The 17,246-nt window shown below is 48.2% G+C and overlaps 1 protein-coding gene across 2 annotated transcripts in view; it reads left to right on the top strand.

Annotated features, from left to right (window-relative positions):
- PHIP (PHIP subunit of CUL4-Ring ligase complex) overlaps nt 1-17,246 on the top strand; it is a 2,061,705-nt gene that overhangs the window by 1,599,884 nt on the left and 444,575 nt on the right. For both annotated transcript variants that reach the window (XM_078648101.1, XM_078648100.1), the window contains exon 34: nt 1,417-1,467. In XM_078648101.1, coding sequence (XP_078504227.1) covers nt 1,417-1,467 — 51 coding nt within the window. The remainder of the gene's footprint in view (nt 1-1,416; nt 1,468-17,246) is intronic.

Raw genomic sequence — 17,246 nt, 5'->3', positions numbered from 1 at the left:
TCCTCCCCGTTCTGCGAACTGATACCTAGGGTTAAGGACATCCCTTTCAGGGCCCTAGTTTCAAATGGCACCAGTGTTGGTTCTCACATGGCTCTGCGTGTTCTGGCGCGGAAAAGCTGTGTGCAAAGAACTGACGTCAGCGCGCGGAGGCGGCGTCTATATACTCCAGCGACGTCATCACGACGCCGACGACGGACGCGGAGCCGCAGGGGACGCCTGCAGACGACGCCTACCGACGCGCAGGGGTACTGCTACGCAAAAGTTTCCGGATCCAGACTGACGCCTGGGGATATTCTAAGGTAAGGAATCTAATACTAACTACTGTTTCTTACAGATATATCGTTACCGAAGGTAAGTAACTTGTTCCTTAGCTTCGGTAACGCTTTTTCTGGTGGATACAGTATCTGCCTGTGGATTCCTCACTGACCCACCCGCCTCCCCGTTGTTCACTTTTCTATACCTGAGTTACTGTAATGTAAAGATTTTTATTGTTGAAGGAAAAGTTTTATTTCAATTGATTTTCTGCATTGGTTTCACACTATGTGTGTTATCTTGACATTTGTGTACTGTGTATATATCTACTGTTGTCGGTATGTCCGTGTGCCTCGAAGGCACGGAAAAAAGGGCGGAACTGATGTCATCACGCCGGCGTGGGCCTATTATGGAGTCGGTGACGTCAGAGGAGTCGCGCGCGATGCCGTGCCTCTGTGACGTCGTCCACGTCGGCGCGAAGCTACAAAAAAAGTTTCCGAATGTTGCTGACGCAAGGGGATATTCACAAGGTGAGGAATCCACAGGCAGATACTGTATCCACCAGAAAAAGCGTTACCGAAGGTAAGTAACTTGTTCATCTGTTAGAGATTATATCTAGCCGCAGGTTCCTACCGACCCATCCATCCTCCCCACTCTGCGAATGGATTTCTAGGGACCGGGATAGCCTCTTTCAGAGCCCTAGTTTTTGACACACCAATGAACAGTGTTCTTCATGGCTCCGCGCTTCTGGTGTGGAAAGTTGTGAAAAGACACTGAATGTGCACCTTAGTGGTGCCTATAAAGGTACTGCGATGTCAACTCCCTGTGTGAATGACGACGGATGTGGAGCTGATCGACACCACCTACTGGCATTCAGGGGTACTACTCACAATAAATCTTCCGGATCCAGTCTGATGCATGGGGGAAATTCTAAGGTAAGAAATCTGCAGCTAGATATAGACTACCAGATAAGGAGTTACGGAAGGTAAGTAACTTGTTCTAAAGGTCTATAGAGTATCCACAAAAAAGTTGTTGTCAAAGGTAAGTAATTTGTCCTTATTGAGTATAAAACCAGTTTAACTACATATGTTTTAATGCATTGCAATGATTAATGCTGTGCTTGCACTACTAATTATTTTCTCATTATGTATTTTTTGATCTAAGGAAGAAGAAAAAGATGCCAATGTTCCTGGAACCTCAGCAACAAAGGGGAAGGTAGGATGTGTCTACTTTTTGTTTGATATCATTATGCAGATCTTACAGATCCTTTTTAGGTCATTACAAAAGACATACTGTCAGCCAGGGGCATTCTGAATGCTCCCCAACCCCCTACACACACAACTTTACCAGCTACAACGGGGGTGAGGTTTTTTATGGGTCTCTATTGTCTGCCACTTGGCAGATACATGCTCAGAATGAACGCTAAAAGGAAGAAAGATGGGTTGATAGAAAAGTGACAAAAGGATAGACAAGTAGATGAATGAGTGGGTGAAATGATTGATGAATGAGTGGGTGAAAGGATGGCAGGATAGATGATGAGTGGGTGGAAATATGGGTGGGTGAAAAAATGGATGGATAAGTAGTTGAAAGGATGGATCTGAAAGAAACAGGTTAGTATTAGATTCCTTACCTTAGAATATCCCCAGGCGTCAGACTGGATGCGGAAAATTTTGCGTAGCAGTACCCTTGCTCGTCGGTCGGCGTCGTCTGTGGCTCCACGTCCGTCGTTGGCGCCGGGATGACGTCGCCGGAGTACTTAAACGCCGCCCTCGCGCGCTGACGTCAGTTCTTCTTTTTTCCGGGCCAGCAAGCGCCGATCCGGAAAAAGTTGTACCCTAGTCAATTTTTGACTAACTTTTTCGATCCCTTTTGATCATCCTTCGAAGTCTCTCGACTCGACGGTGCCGGTAGGGATGCCCGGGTTCAAACCCTGCGTCGATTGCAGCTGACTGATGTCGGTTACCGACCTCCATCGCCGGTGCCTTCACTGTTTGGGCCCCGACCACGACGACAAGTCCTGCTCCGACTGCCGGGCCCTGACGTCCAAAGCTAGACGGGAGCGGTCCCGCAAGCGACTCGAGCTCCGGCAGTCAGCCCCGCGCCGCTCGAGGTCCCAGTCCGGAGTCACCACAGTTCCGGGAGTCGTCATCAGTCTTCGGGCTCGAAGTCCTCCGGTAAGAGGCACAAGAAGTCGAAGAGGCGACATTGGTCTCCTGACTACCCCTGACGCTCGTGCGACGCGGCCGGGGGTTCGGGCGACAACGCCTCGCGGCTTCGCGGCCTGCTCCATACCCGCCAGTCCCTGGGCAACACGCGACGCCGGAGGAGATAGAGTCCTTCCTCATGGCCATGAGGTCGCTCGCTCCTCCGTCGGGTTCCGCGGCGCCTACGGGCCAAGCGGCCCCGGCTGGGTCCCCCAGTGGACCGGGTGCTTCGGACCCGGCGCCGTCTGGTGCTTCGGCCCGACGCCGTCGGCGACTTCGGTCCCGACGCCGCAGGGCCCCACTCGACCTCGCCGGCGCCGGCCTCCAGGGTGTCTCCCCCGGCGCCGGCCCAGGACGACGCCGTCCCCGGTCCTACCCTCGATTTGGGTCCGACTTTTACTTCTACGACCCGGCCCCATCCTTTGAACCTAAGTACCAGGCGATAGATGACGAGGGGGATTGGAAGGGGTCCGAGGACCCTCTGACACGTGAGTGTCAGTCTTTTCAGGATTGGACAGGTGAGCTTGGGGAGGCCAGTGGTCTGGACACTTCGCCCAACACTGGTTTTGTCTCCCCTGCTACCGTGGCTACGGAGGAGGGCGCTGCCTATAGTGTGATGCCGACGCGGGCTGCCAAGGTCTTGGGCCTTGAGCTCCCCGTCGCGGCCGTGAGGACTAACCTCCTCACCGAGGTCCTTAAACAGCAGACCAGCTCGGCCGAGCCTCTGCTGCCTTTTAATAAAGGCCTTGTCAGACGTTCTTCTGGGCACTTGGTCCAAGCCCGCTACAGGTCTGCCTGTAGATAGGAACGTGGCCAGGCGCCACCACCCGGCTCCGGGCGACCCTTGCTTCCTGTCCACCCACCCCACCCCCGAGAGCCTGGTCATCCAGGCCTCTAACTCCCAGACCGCATTCTAGTCGGCTCCCCCGATCGGGATTCCAAGAGGTATGAGCAATACGGGAAGAAGGTATTCTCCTCCCTGAGTTTGGGGTTGCGGTCATTCAACACCGCATGCCTCTTGGCCCGTTACACCCACTCTCTGTGGGACACGGTCGCAGACGTGCTGCCACAATGTCCAGAGGAGGCCCGGACTAAACTCGCCCAAGCCCTTGCTGAGGGTCGAGATGCAGCACGGTATTCCATCCGGTGTGGGCTGGATGGGGAACATCCTTTACAACACGGATGTTACCCCGCAGTGCAGTTACGACGCGTCTTTTACAACGCAAGTCGTAACCAGGACTTGCGCTGGAGGGCGCTCGAGGATAAGGAATAGCAGATTTACTATCCAACACCTTCCCTATTGTACGTAGGCTGGTGTTGGAATAGTAAATTTAACTATTCCTAAGTGCAGCACACCTACAGTGCAAGTCGAGGTAACGACTTGCGTTGTAAAAGACGCGTTGTAATGTACCGCGATGTAATACATCGCGTGGTAACAACGTTCATCTGGGCTGGATACCACGGACTCACTGGGCAGAGCGATGGCAACGACGGTGACGATTCGTCGCCACGCCTGGTTGAGGTCCGCAAACTTTTCGGCTGATGTCCAAAACACCCTTATGGACATGCCGTTTGATGGCCGTCGCCTCTTTGGCGACAAGGCAGACCATGCGCTTGAGCGCTTTAAGGACTCCAGGGCAACGGCCAAGTCCTTGGTCCTCTCATCCCAGCGCCAGCAAACGGCTGCCTTTCGCCCCTTTCGTGGCCAAGGAAGTGCGCCCCCACACGTCCTGCCAGCCACGGGCCGCAGACTACCATCCAGCGTGGTGGCGGATGTGGAAACCGCCGTGGCGGCGGTTAGGGACAATGGCGAGGCCAGTCCACACCTGCCCCTGCAGCATCCGCCTCAAAACTCTCCTAGTCCAAGCTTTCAGGCCCATGTGACGCCAGTGGGGGGGCAGGGTTCGCCATCACCACCACCACTGGCGCACTGTCACATCGGACAGGTGGGTGCTGCAAGTCGTCCGAAGGGGCTACTCCCTTCGAGGCGTCCCCTCCAGCCATGCCACCGCAGTTCCACTGCGTGTCGGGGGATCACTTGAAACTTCTACAAGAGGAAGTTACGGCCCTCTTGGCCAAGGGGGCCATCGAGCACGTTCCTGGGCCAGAAGTAGGGTGTGGTGTTACTCCCACTACTTTCTGGTACCCAAGAAGGGCAAAGGGGGCCTACGCCCTATCTTGGACCTGCGGAACGTCAACGGCTTCCTCCGGAAGGAGAAGTTCAAGATGCTGACACTGGCTCAGGTCTTGGCTGCCCTGGACCCGGGAGACTGGATGGTAGAGTTGGACTTGCACGACGCTTATTTTCAGATCCCCGTCCTGCCGGCCCAACGGCGTTACCTGCGGTTCACGGTAGGCCATGAGCACTTTCAGTTTACCGTGCTCCCCTTTGGCCTTACCAGCGCCCCACGGGTGTTCACGAAAGTGATGCGGTGGGCGCAGCTCATCTGCGCAGGTTAGGGGTTTGTCTTCCCCTACCTCGACAACTGGTTGTTGAAGGCGGGCTCGCCCCAGACAGTCGTCAGCCACCTTCAGACTACGGCCGACCTCCTGCACCTGCTGGGGTGCTCCATCAATGTGCCAAAGTCACACCTGTGCCCCTCTCAGAAGCTCCTCTTCATCGGAGCGTTTCTAGACTCGGCGCAGTTTTGGGTTTATCCTCCCGAACAGCGGGTTCGGGATATTCAGGCTCTGATTCCCATCTTTCAGCCGTTATCCCGAGTCTCGGTCAGGTTGACGCTGCGGCTTCTGGGGCTGATGGCCTCCTGCATCCTTCTGGTGCATCACGCCCGGTGGCCGATGCCGTCTCTGCAGTGGGACCTGAAGTTTCAGTGGGCCCAGCATCAGGGCAACTTGTCCGGTTATGTCTTGATCTCGGATGGCACTGCAAGACAGTTGCAGTGGTGGCTCACGGACCGCGATTGGGTCAGCGGCAGATCCCTCTCCCCAACCGGAGCACGTGGTTGTGACGGACGCGTCCCTCTAGGACTGGGATGGCCACATGGGAGAGGCGGAGATCAGAGGCCTCTGTTCTCCGGCGGAGTCCCAGCTCCATATCAACCTTCTGGAGCTGCGGGCGATCAGACTTGCACTGAAGGCATTCCTCCCCTCTGTCTGCGGGAGTGTAGTGCAGGTATTCACGGACAACACCACCGCCTATGCCAGGAGGCTCTGCGCCTCTGGCAGTGGCTGGAACATCAGGTCGTGACCCTGGTGGTTCAACACCTGGCAGGTTCCTTGAACGCCAGGGCGGACGATCTCAGCCGTCGGTGCATGATGAATCACGAATGGCGTCTGAACTCGGACGTGGCGCAAGGCCTCTTTCAGCAGTGGGGAGAGTCTTAGTTCGATCTATTCGCCACAGAAGAGAACGCGCAATGTCATCAGTTCTGCGCGTTGGAATTTCCAGGGCGGCACTCGCTCGGAGACACTTTTCGTCGCGAGTGGAGTTGCGGTCTGTTGTACACCTTTCCGCCTATACCGCTTCTGCCCAGAGTGCTGAAGTAGATCAGGCGCGACCGGGCCCAAGTTGTCCTTGTGGCTCCAGACTGGGCACGAAGATATTGGTATCCAGAGCTACTCAGCATGTCTATCGATCTCCCGATTCGTCTGCCTCTTCAGGAGGACCTTCTGTCGCAGCAGCAGGGGTCGGTCCTCCACCCGAACCTGTCCAGTCTCCACCTCCATGCTTGGAGATTGAGCGGCGACAGTTGAGGCCATTTGACTTGCCTCCTGAAGTTTGTAATGTGATTCTGGGAGCCAGGCGTCCCTCTACAAAGTCTGTATACGCCTGCAGGTGGAACAGATTTGTGGCATGGTGCACAGCAAAGGCTGTGGATCCACTCTCTGCCCCCCTTTCTGAGGTTCTCCTCTTCCTTCTTTCTCTTGCCCAGCAGGGCTCTGCTCTGGGCACTATCAAGGGCTACCTTTCTGCCCTTTTCGTCTTCTTGAGGCTACCTGATCAGCCTTCTTTGTTCAAATCCCCAATTGTTAACAGACTCTTGAAGGGCATCACTCATATGTTCCCCCCTGTTCCTTTCGTGATGCCCCAGTGGGACTTGAACCTGGTTCTGACTTACCTGATGTGCGCTCCCTTTGAGCCGCTTCATAACTGTCCTCTCCGTCTTCTTACGCTCAAGACTGATTTCCTGGTTGCCATCACCTCTTCCAGGAGAGTGAGTGAGCTCCAAGCCCTTTCCTCTAAGCCTCCTTTCCTTTCAGTCCATCCGGACAAAGTTGTGTTGAGGACGCGACCCTCTTTCCTGCCCTGGACCCAAAACGTGCGCTCTTATACTATCTGGATCGCACACGCCAGTTCCGGGTGGATGACCAACTCTTTGTTGGTTACGTGGGCGCTAAGAAGGGGCGGGCGGTGCACAAACGGACGATCTCTCGGTGGGTCGTGTTGTGCATCAAGGCATGCTACTCTTTGGCTAAGAAGGAGCCTCCTGTTCGGCTGAGGGCCCATTCCACTCGGGCCACGGCGGCTACTACTGCCCTGGGCTGGGGAGTCCCCTTGCAGGACATCTGTCAGGCAGCTACGTGGGCCTCGCTGCACACGTTCGCAAGACACTACTGCCTGGACAGCCAAGTCCGGAGAGATGGCTTTTTCGGCCGTTCTGTTCTCCAGGACTTTCTGGTGTGATCATTGGTTTGCAGACCCACCACCGGGGTTGGTATTGCTCGGGTATCTATTCTAAGGTAAGGAATCTAATACTAACCTGTTTCTTTCAGATGCACAAGGTATTTAACTTCGGTAACGATATATCAGTAAATGTAAATGTCGTAGTACTTGTATAGCGCCCGAATCACCCCAGATGGGGTCTCTCCGGCGCTTGTACGCATACCGCTGTGGAACCCTTCCCGGCTTTTCCCTGTGAAGTGCCCACTCCAGGGCACCCCAAGATGAAGCCAGGCATCCTAGCGTTGTTGGGGCCGTTGTGGAGATTAAGCAAGCTATTGCCCAGAGTTGCAGAGTGGGACCCATGATTAGAATAGGCACCGAGGCGAGAATGATCAGGCCCGAGGAAATTGAGCCCAAGTCCCGCCGAGGCGGGAATTGAACCCTGGTCCCGGGCCAGACCTCTGCATCAGGGTCTGCCGCTCTAACCATTGAGCCACTCTTCTCCTAAGTAAGAAACAGTAGTTAGTATTAGATTCCTTACCGCCCCACCAATCCTCCCCGTTCTGCAAACCGATATCTAGGGTTAAGGTCATCCCCTTTCAGGGCCCTAGTTTCATGGCACCAGTGTTGGTTTTTATCATGGCTCTGCGTTTCTGGCGCGGAAAAGCTGTGTATAAGAACTGAAGTCAGCGCGCGAGGGCGGCGTCTAAGTACTCCGGCGGTGTCATCCCGGCGCCGACGACGGACGCGGAGCCACAGACGACGCTTACCGACGCGCAAGGGTACTGCTACGCAAAAGTTTCCGGATCCAGTCTGCCGCCTGGGGATATTCTAAGGTAAGGAATCTAATACTAACTACTGTTTCTTACAGATATATCGTTACCGAAGGTAAGTAACTTGTGCTTCAGGCAACTTTTAATTTACAGTCCTCACCCGCTTTGCCCCTGTTACCTCCCACCAGGGAATCTAGGTGGCTAGATGATTGTGGTCGCCGGCTTTTTGCTTCTACCATTGCAGGCGTCCGAGCTTTACATATGGCCTGTGTGTTTTCACGAGCATCCTCTGCTCTTTGGGACTCAGTTGCTCACCTTTTCCATTCTATTCCAGAAGGTCCGCGGACAGAATTGCTTTGTCCCCTGTTGCATGGTAGAAGCACGCCACAGTTCTCCCTTAGGTCATCCCAGGAGGAAACTGACTCTCTGGGACGGGTCCTTGCTCGCGCGGTGGCTTTACGTCGCAATGCTTGGTTGCGCGTCAGTCGCTTCCCAGATCATATTCGGAATGCACTCAGAGATCTTTCATTCAATGGAGTGTATCTTTTTGACCGCCATGGGGATTCAGCGGTCTCCCGTATCTTGTCAGGGCTGCCATAAATCTGGTTGCCATATTCCCTGCCTTATTTTCGGGCGCCCATCCTAATGCTCAGGTTGGTTTTTAAAGTCTGGTTACTGTTTATGGCTGGGTTGCCATCTCTATGTTCATTCGGCGCGGCCGTTTGGCTGCTTCTCTTCTGTTCAGTCTTCTGAATGTGCACTTAGCCCAAGAGGATGTCCCTTCTAGGGATTAGCCTTACCCTATGTGGGGTATTTCATGGCATTGGGTTCTACCTTTGCCTTGGTAAGCTCATATGGAGTCTACAAGCAGACGTCATGCTTGGAGTCTCTTGTCTCTTCCTACAGAGTTCCTCGTATAACTTGCTCTATTGCACGTTGGGTTGATCTGTCTGTACTGCATTGGAACCTGGCTTGGGTCCCGTGATGTATGGTTTCGATCTCACACGCCTAGTGTGACACCCTGTTGTGGTAAATCTTTCACAAATTACACCCTATTTGCTGCTTTGCGGTCTGCTTCTTCTTATTTTTATTGGGCAACTTGAACGTACAGCCCCTTCGGTTTTGTCCTCCAAAATGGTGGATTAACGGGTGTTCTCTGTTTCCTTACGAGTCTTTCCACGCTTTTGCTTGGATTCATTCTGTGCATTCTACAAGGGTCGTGTTTTCCCTGGATACTCGCTCCTTGAGATCCGGGTTGTTAGAACTGGGATTTCTGGTTGGCTAAGGCTTACGCCAAAGCCAGGCAGAAACCACCATTCTAGTCAGGGCAACTGAGTCACACGCCAAGATAACCCCTGCTCACCCCCTTGGTAGCTTGGCACCAGCAGACAGGCTTATCCCGGAGGCAATGTGTAAAGCATTTGCGCACGCACACAACAGCAACAACATCCTAGGCACACTACAAAAGGAACTCCACACAAGGTTATATAAAAATAACTTTTGTATTGTCAAAACACATCAGATAGTAACCACACAATATACATTGTGCCAACTGGCACAGGCAATATTCACAAGGGATTATTTACACCAGGACAGGGCCACGTGGGCCACTGTCAGAATCAGCACTTGGTAGAACTAGCACTTAGAATAACTGTAACACCAAAAACAAATATAGAACACCACCAGTAACTACTGGTAATGGTAGGTACACACTACACAATACTAATAACCATAGGCATAGATCACACATGGACACATAACCTCTCTAGTATAACATACTAGGCAAAGCAAACTTCTAAGCATGAGCACCTTTAGAAGTATAACACAAGCATAAAGGCAAAGCACATTACGCAGCAATCACATTTAGGCCTAAACAGTATAACTACAGTAGGCAATCTCTCACTATTCTAACCACATTAGACTCTGCCTCCTAAGAATAAATCACATTTAGGGGCGTAACTCAGTGAAGTAAAATCTCACTAACACCAACCTCCATAAGTAAAACCAACTCTAGAGGTATCATCACAGGGTGCGTAAAACATACTAAATGCATTATATTTCCTAGCACCACATCACTCTAGCCCATAAAACACATTAGGCAATCATCATCACAAACCTAGTAATCACATTGCGCAAAAATCACATTAGGCAATTGTCGGAGAGTGGGGTCTGCAATCCCATGGCCACCCCAGATTTTTGCTTTTTGCTTCACTGATTGACGACTTTCCCTGGCTGTAGGCCTGCTAATCAGACCCACAGCCTAGCTGTTCTCTCTCTAAAAACACAACCATGTACCCTAGGTGCATTTAACAATTGGTACTGGGCCACCTTATCAGTCCCTGTACAGTATACCTTAGGTATCCAGGGCATAGGTGTACCCAGGGCCTACCAGGGGCTGAAGCATGTATTATGCCACCCCTGGCTGGCCATCTAAACAGACATAACTGGCTGCACGACAGCTGGGGCAAGGTGGTGTAATCACCCTTTGCTTTAGATATAGTCCCCTATATCTAAACCTAAAATGGACACATATATTCCTATCAGTCACTCCTAGAGAAGGCCTTATCAATCCTAAAGGCAGAGTGCTTGGAATTATGTGAGATGGTGCTCTGGCATGAGCTGAGCCCGTTTGCAGCTTGCGGAACCAAGTCCTATTAGCTGTTCCATGATAACGCTATACCATATACTCTTAAGTGCATTATAATCCTTGCGGTTAAATGCTAACTCTGGTATAACATTATCAAAACATGTCGAGTAAAGTGTCATACGAATTGGAATACTACCCCCTCGCCAATTCTGGCGACGGGTGTAGCATTCCACCCTTCTAGAGGGACACGACATGTATGTAACTGTGAACCCCATTACATTGGTACTGTAGGCTCCTCCTCCTTGATGTCACACGCCACCAGGAGAGTCTGTTGCTGCCGATTACAGACCGCGGACCCGAAAACTGTTCCCCGCATCGCACTGCACTGCTTCACTGCTGCCTGAAGCCCGGTACCCGCCCGCCTGTGTCTCCCAGATTGAGAACCTACTACGGAGGGCAGGGGCAGGGGCTGACAGTGCTGTTCCGGCCCGACCCCGGCCTGCCTACCCTGGGTAGAGAAACAACGTCCGAGGGCAGCCAGGAGTAGTGGGTGCGGGGCTGGGGCTGCTCTGACCTAAAGCCCGGTCCCCAGCACGTCTCTTCCCGAAGCCGGATGGCTGGTGTAGAATAGCAGCGGTGGAAGCAGACGAACGCGGGTGAAGCAAGGGGACGAAAGCAGAGATTGCTGCTTTGATTCCCCGCCTTGGAACCTGGGACCGGATCCTTGGGAACGAATTGGCAGCGGCAGCAGCGGTAAGCCTACACACAGAGAAATAGAGGAACGCTGAGCTGTAAAACTGTAAAACTGCTGCTAATCCCCTTGTGACTGTGTTATTAACTCAGAGAGCATTTCAATAGGCAGCAGACCTTTCCTTTGCTCTTTTGTTTGCCTTCTGGTTCTCCACCTTCCCAACTTTACGCCTCCTTTTCGGGGAGCAGCCGCACTGCCCAGAAACAGCCCGGGGTTCCTTCCAAGTTGCTGTGTTTTTCTCCTTGGACTTGCTGCCATTAAATTACCCCCAGCTCTTCAGCTCTTCAAGCCTACTGCTCGCGGGTCCCGCTTCGTGCAGGGCGGAGTTTCAAAGACACCATCTGCCTGTCATCGGGGAGGTTCGAAACAGCAGGGCTGCGAGCGCGTTACTCGTGCAGGACTACCTGTCCCAGGAGCACGAGTAACCACCCCTAATCGCCACCAGCTGGGGCGCTCTCCCTGCTGGCCCCTCCCTCGTCAGCCCCACCAGCCTATTAGCGAGTGATAGGTCCCGCTGCGCGGGAGGGCGCCGGGAGAAGCCCGGGCAAAGGGCGAGCCGTCTGTGGCCGTCCGGGGACGTACGAGGACGGGACGGGCCCCCCCTCTTTCAACTCGCTACGGGGTAAGTCGATAAATTTCACACAATCGTAGAATACCGATCAAATCATCGTTGAATTGAGCCAAATAAAATAAATTCACAAACGCTTATCAGCTAACAAATGGGTTTCAAAAAGTTGCGATCTCGCACTATATTTATGAAAAGAATGGGGACAGAACGCGATCCGGAAATCATCAAATAAAGCTATAAAACCTGGTCGTATAATTCAAACGCCGGCAATCAGCACATATTTCACCACGCTTGTTGCAAAAGATACCCAAGAATCTCATATATTAGGCAAAGATTTATCTCTCAATTCTTCAGCAATTTTTGGGGAAACCGAAAGTGCTTCAACGATACCTAATTCACAATCCAAATTGGGTCACTTGGAGCCCGAGTCAAGCAATAAATCACTTTGTACCCCAAAAGATCCACAAAACCTAGACCAGGAAACATCTACCCTAAAAACCTCAACACCGATAAAAAATAGAGAGAGCTCAATGATACTCGAAGATTCAAATATTAATAAATCTAACTCTGGGATACAAAAGTTGGAACTTGGAACAAGTAAAAATACTTTAGAAAAAACACCTCTCCCAATCACTTCACTAGATCTTTCGCTGGACCCCTTCAATCTCAAACTAAATAATAATATCAATAATACAACCGTACCTATATCAAAAGCACTGTTCTCACTACAAGAGATTTTGGAATCAGTTCTTTCTTTTCTGGGAAATATTCTAGAGAACTCAGATCACACTTTGGACGTTCAAATAGGGATACTAAAACATCTAGTTGAAGAAAAAAAGAAAAAAGCCTTCTTCACAATAGAGAAAAATAACACACCATCGAAGACCAACCCTGAGCGAAATGACATACCAAAAGATTATATCAAAGATCAGAAGAAAAGAACACGTGAATTCAGTACACAAACATCAATGATCCAAATACAACAAAACCAGAACATGGATAATTTAAACGATTCAACAACATATTCTCTAAGAAAACTTTTTAAAGAAAAACATGAGCAAAAAATCAGATACTTTCCAATATTTACAAAAACTAAGGAAATAAATCAACTCGCAAATGATTCAGTATTAGATAATCAGGAAATACATGTTATTAATATATCTAATCAAGGAAATGGAGAATCGATAGTTAAAAAGAAACAAGAAAACAACAAAGAAGGAAGGAAAAGAAGGAGGAAAAAACGAGTAAGAAGGATTCAAAAAAAGAAAACTCGCAAACTAAGATTTCGAAAAACAGTTACAATACATACTTTGGAAGAGGAACATGGTGACAACGTAATATCATCTCCAAGCACTGAAAAGTTAGCAAACAGTAAAACCTTTAAAGAAAAGACGCCTCAATTAGATTCTAGAGCTAACGACTCTAAAGCCACTTAGACTTCCAGAGGAACTTGATCATAGCAACAACAGAAATACTAGTGAAGTCTTAAATAACTACAATCAAAGGGAGGAAGAGTCTCCCTCCAAAATTCTGCAATTTGAGGAACTTTTTCCCACTGATTTAGCTCCACTTAATAGAGGAAGGATAATTCATCTATTACGACATCTAAGGTCTTTACAAACCATGACTAGTAATGATCTTGATCTAGTAATCTTCCCTAACAAAGATAATATCAAATTGGCAAGGGTATCATTCTGGTCGTCTGTTCTCCCAGGAATTATACTTAAGGAAAAGGAGACACTACATAAGTACGGATACGATGTAGTTGAAAAATTGGAGCTAACGTCCAGTAAAATTCCAATTTGGTATAATGCTCAAATACGTGCACTTTCAAATTCACATGTGAAAGAATACCAGAGAAATCATGACGCGATAGAACATCATGAAAACACGGACTTTGATATACATTCTGTAGGGCAAGAAAAACTAAAAATTTTGGTGGATAAAGGACAAAGGGCAGTCTGGTACCATGCACCTAAAAAACCCGACAATAGTAACAACATAAAATCCTGGGCTTGGGTTTCTGAGACTTTGAATAGAAACAAAATCAAGAGTACTCAACAACAATCTGTTTAGCCCAGGCTTAAAAATTACATCTTGGAATATTGCAGGCAGAATTAAGAACAAACTGCCTACGGCCTTGAGAAATTTCCAAGATATTCTGATCATACAAGAAACGTGGGCAACTGAGTCTATCAATCTCAAAAATTATTATGTATATGAAATACCAGCAACACCTACTAAACGAGGTCATGCTAAAGGTGGTTTGGCCATTTTTCTGAGTGAAGATTATCAGTGGGCTCAGGAAATAGTAGATACTAATCTAGAAAATCTACAGTGTATTAAAATCTTTGTAAAAACACATAACACGGCCCCCCTAAAGGCAATTCTCCTCTTTAACGTATATGCCCCCCCAGGTACAAAGCACGATACAGTATTCTTAGAAATCATGGAAAAAATCGTGAATATAATAGAAAACCATCCTTATTCATCATTCTAAATCACGGGTGATTTCAATAGTAAAATCTCTAATTCAGAAATCAATAAGTGGGCAAAATCATACTTGGAAGAAGGTATGGAAACTAAAATCCCGCAATTTCCTGAAGGCATATTAACCGACAAAAGAGGTAAACTGCTATTATCAACACTGACTAATATGAATGGAGTAATAGTGAATGGTAACATGGAAGGGGATATTCCAGCAAATGTTACCAGGCATGGCAACGGGACTCGATCCATTATTGACTACATCATCTGCAGTATGGATCTGTTAGACACAGTCACGTATTTGCATAACCAGTTTCACCAAGAAAGTGATCACGCATTAATGAACTTAAATACAGATTGGATACCTAAATCCTCTCCAGCCTGTCATATCATCTACTATAAAAGTAAAATAGTGATAAACAGCGATCAGAGACGCATCTTCTGGAATTCTTCGACTCTCAATAAAATTATTTCACTGATCGATCATTCTCAATTTTTATCAAAAATATTTTCTGAAAATCCTATTGAAAATTTCGAATTTATTATAAAGGAATTCAAAAATGTAATCCTAAAAATGACAACAAAGGATGCAGTAGGTAACAATAAGAAGAAGGATAAAAATATGCGTACTATTAAGAACTCTGAAGTAAAGAAAATGTTAAACAAATGCATACGCTCCCAATATATCAACCCCACACCATATGTGAAGAAGGAAATAAACAAATTGAAAAATCAATTGAGACGAGAGAATCAAAGAAATAAAAAAGCTTTTCAAGACCGCAATTGGGTCGATATCCAGATAGCAGCGAAAAAGTATAATCAGCGCAAATACTGGTATCTAATCGCAAAACTAACTGGTTTAAAAAAGAAACTACAAACAATACCGGTCCCTCCGAACGACTGGGAAATTTTCTTGACAGATCTTTACAAAACAAACTTAATAACACCATCTGAAAGCAGGGAGATTAACACCAAAGGTAAAGACGAACGTCCAATAAATAAAATAACAGCTATATCAGTCGAACTGAATATTCGTAATGCAAGAACAACTGGTGCTTCTGGCCCGGACCAAATCCCGATCAAAGCATTACAAGTTGCCTCGAAGGAATGGAGTCAGCTGCTATGTCCACTATTCAATTATATTTTTGATACCGGCCAAGTACCAAAATCATGGCAGGGAAGCATTATTATCCCCATTCACAAAAAGGGAAGCAAAACCCAAGCAAGCAATTACCGCCAAATAGCGCTCATGGACGCTGTGGGAAAAGTATTTGCAGCAGAATTATTATATCGTCTGAAAGAATGGGCTTTTACGACAGGTCAGATACCTATGTTTCAAGCAGGTTTCAGACCTAAACATTCGGTCACAGACAATATCGCTGTTATACAGGTCATCCTTGACAAATATGTAACCCGAAAAACTCAGGTCGTGTACGCGGCATTTATAGATTACACTACGGCATTTGATCGGGTAGACCGACCAACACTATGGAGCAAATTGAGGAGGCTTGGAATACACGAACAACTGTTACAATCTATAGTAAGTCTACATACCAATACTTGGTGTCAAGTTCAAATGGGGGGAGAAAAAGGTCATACGAAAAGAATTAAAACCGAAAATGGATTAAAACAAGGGTGCCTTCTAGCCCCGATCCTATTCTCCCTATACTTAAGTGACTTGTGTAATCAACTACAATTAGGCTCCAGCTTACCTCCTAAAATTGCCAATCAATCCATACATGCATTACTTTATGCGGACGACATAGTGTTATTGGATCTCACTCCTTTCGGATTACAAATATCATTGGATATCCTGCACAAATACTCCGAAGAAAACTACCTAGTTCCAAACATTAAAAAAACAAAAGTAATAGCTTTCTCGGGGAGGAAACAAAGCGCCAAATATACTTGGAGTATAGGAGGAGAAAGGATAGAAGAAGTTAATGATTATCCCTACCTTGGCAGGATCCTTTCTAAAAATTTAACAAATACAATACAGTTGAAAAACTTACAAAGGAAATCTGACATACATGCCGTAGCCCTCCAGAGACTCAATACCGCAACAGGGAACAGACATTTCTCCTCATTGATAAACATCTACAGAGTAAAAATACCACCTGTATTATCTTATGCGACGGAGTACATCCCGATAAAACAATGGGCCTTCATGGACCGTAAAGAGGGAAAAATTTTAAGAAAAATCATGAAAGTGTCAGACGCTGTACCTGTTCAAGCATTGAGACTGGAACTATCAGTCACAAGTTTTTTTTTTTTTTTCTTTTTCGGAGTTTTATATAGCGCGAACTAGAACTGAACCGAATCAGTTATCAGAGCGCTTTACATAGCACCAGTTACGTTACATGAGGACACACTTTCATTTATTTTTTTTTTTTTTTTAGGCACGGGGAGATTAAGTGATTTGCCCAGAATCACAGGGGGTTTTTGGCGTCGTTACCGAGACTCGAACCCAGATCCCCAGGTCCGAGGTCGAGCGCCTTAGCCGTTAGGCCAACCTATGCTGTAGCAATTGCAAATGTAATTAGGTGGGCCTACAACTTATTACATGCAAAAGAGAATACTTTAAGGTCATTGCTAAAAAAAGAGACTTTTGGGTCTGATGCAAAAAAGCTAATTTTCCTTGACAACATGGTTGAAGCATTTCGTATAGCAAATATCAGTACTAAATTGCTGCTTACTTGGACACCAGCTCAAGTAAAACTGTTCTTAAAATGCTTCACCCCAAAGTTGAGCTATGAAATGGATTCTCGACATTGTAACAAACTACCTACTTATATACCCTTTGCCGAATCCATAGAATACAAACAAAACCGGCCCTATATTAGGTTTACTTTGTCACATGGCGCGAGGAGGGCAATCGCCATGCTTCGATTAGGAATTCTACCCGTTCTATCATATACTTCAGGATGGCGCCAGGGAGGATCTCCTCTATGTACATTGTGCGCAGGGGGCGATCAGACTTTGGAGCATGTTTTATTTGTA

Source organism: Lissotriton helveticus, chromosome 6 (assembly GCF_964261635.1).
Source record: "Lissotriton helveticus chromosome 6, aLisHel1.1, whole genome shotgun sequence".
Taxonomy (NCBI): Eukaryota; Metazoa; Chordata; class Amphibia; order Caudata; family Salamandridae; genus Lissotriton; species Lissotriton helveticus.
The sequence above is the reverse complement of the archived record's forward strand: the minus strand, read 5'-3'. Positions and strand labels throughout refer to the sequence as shown.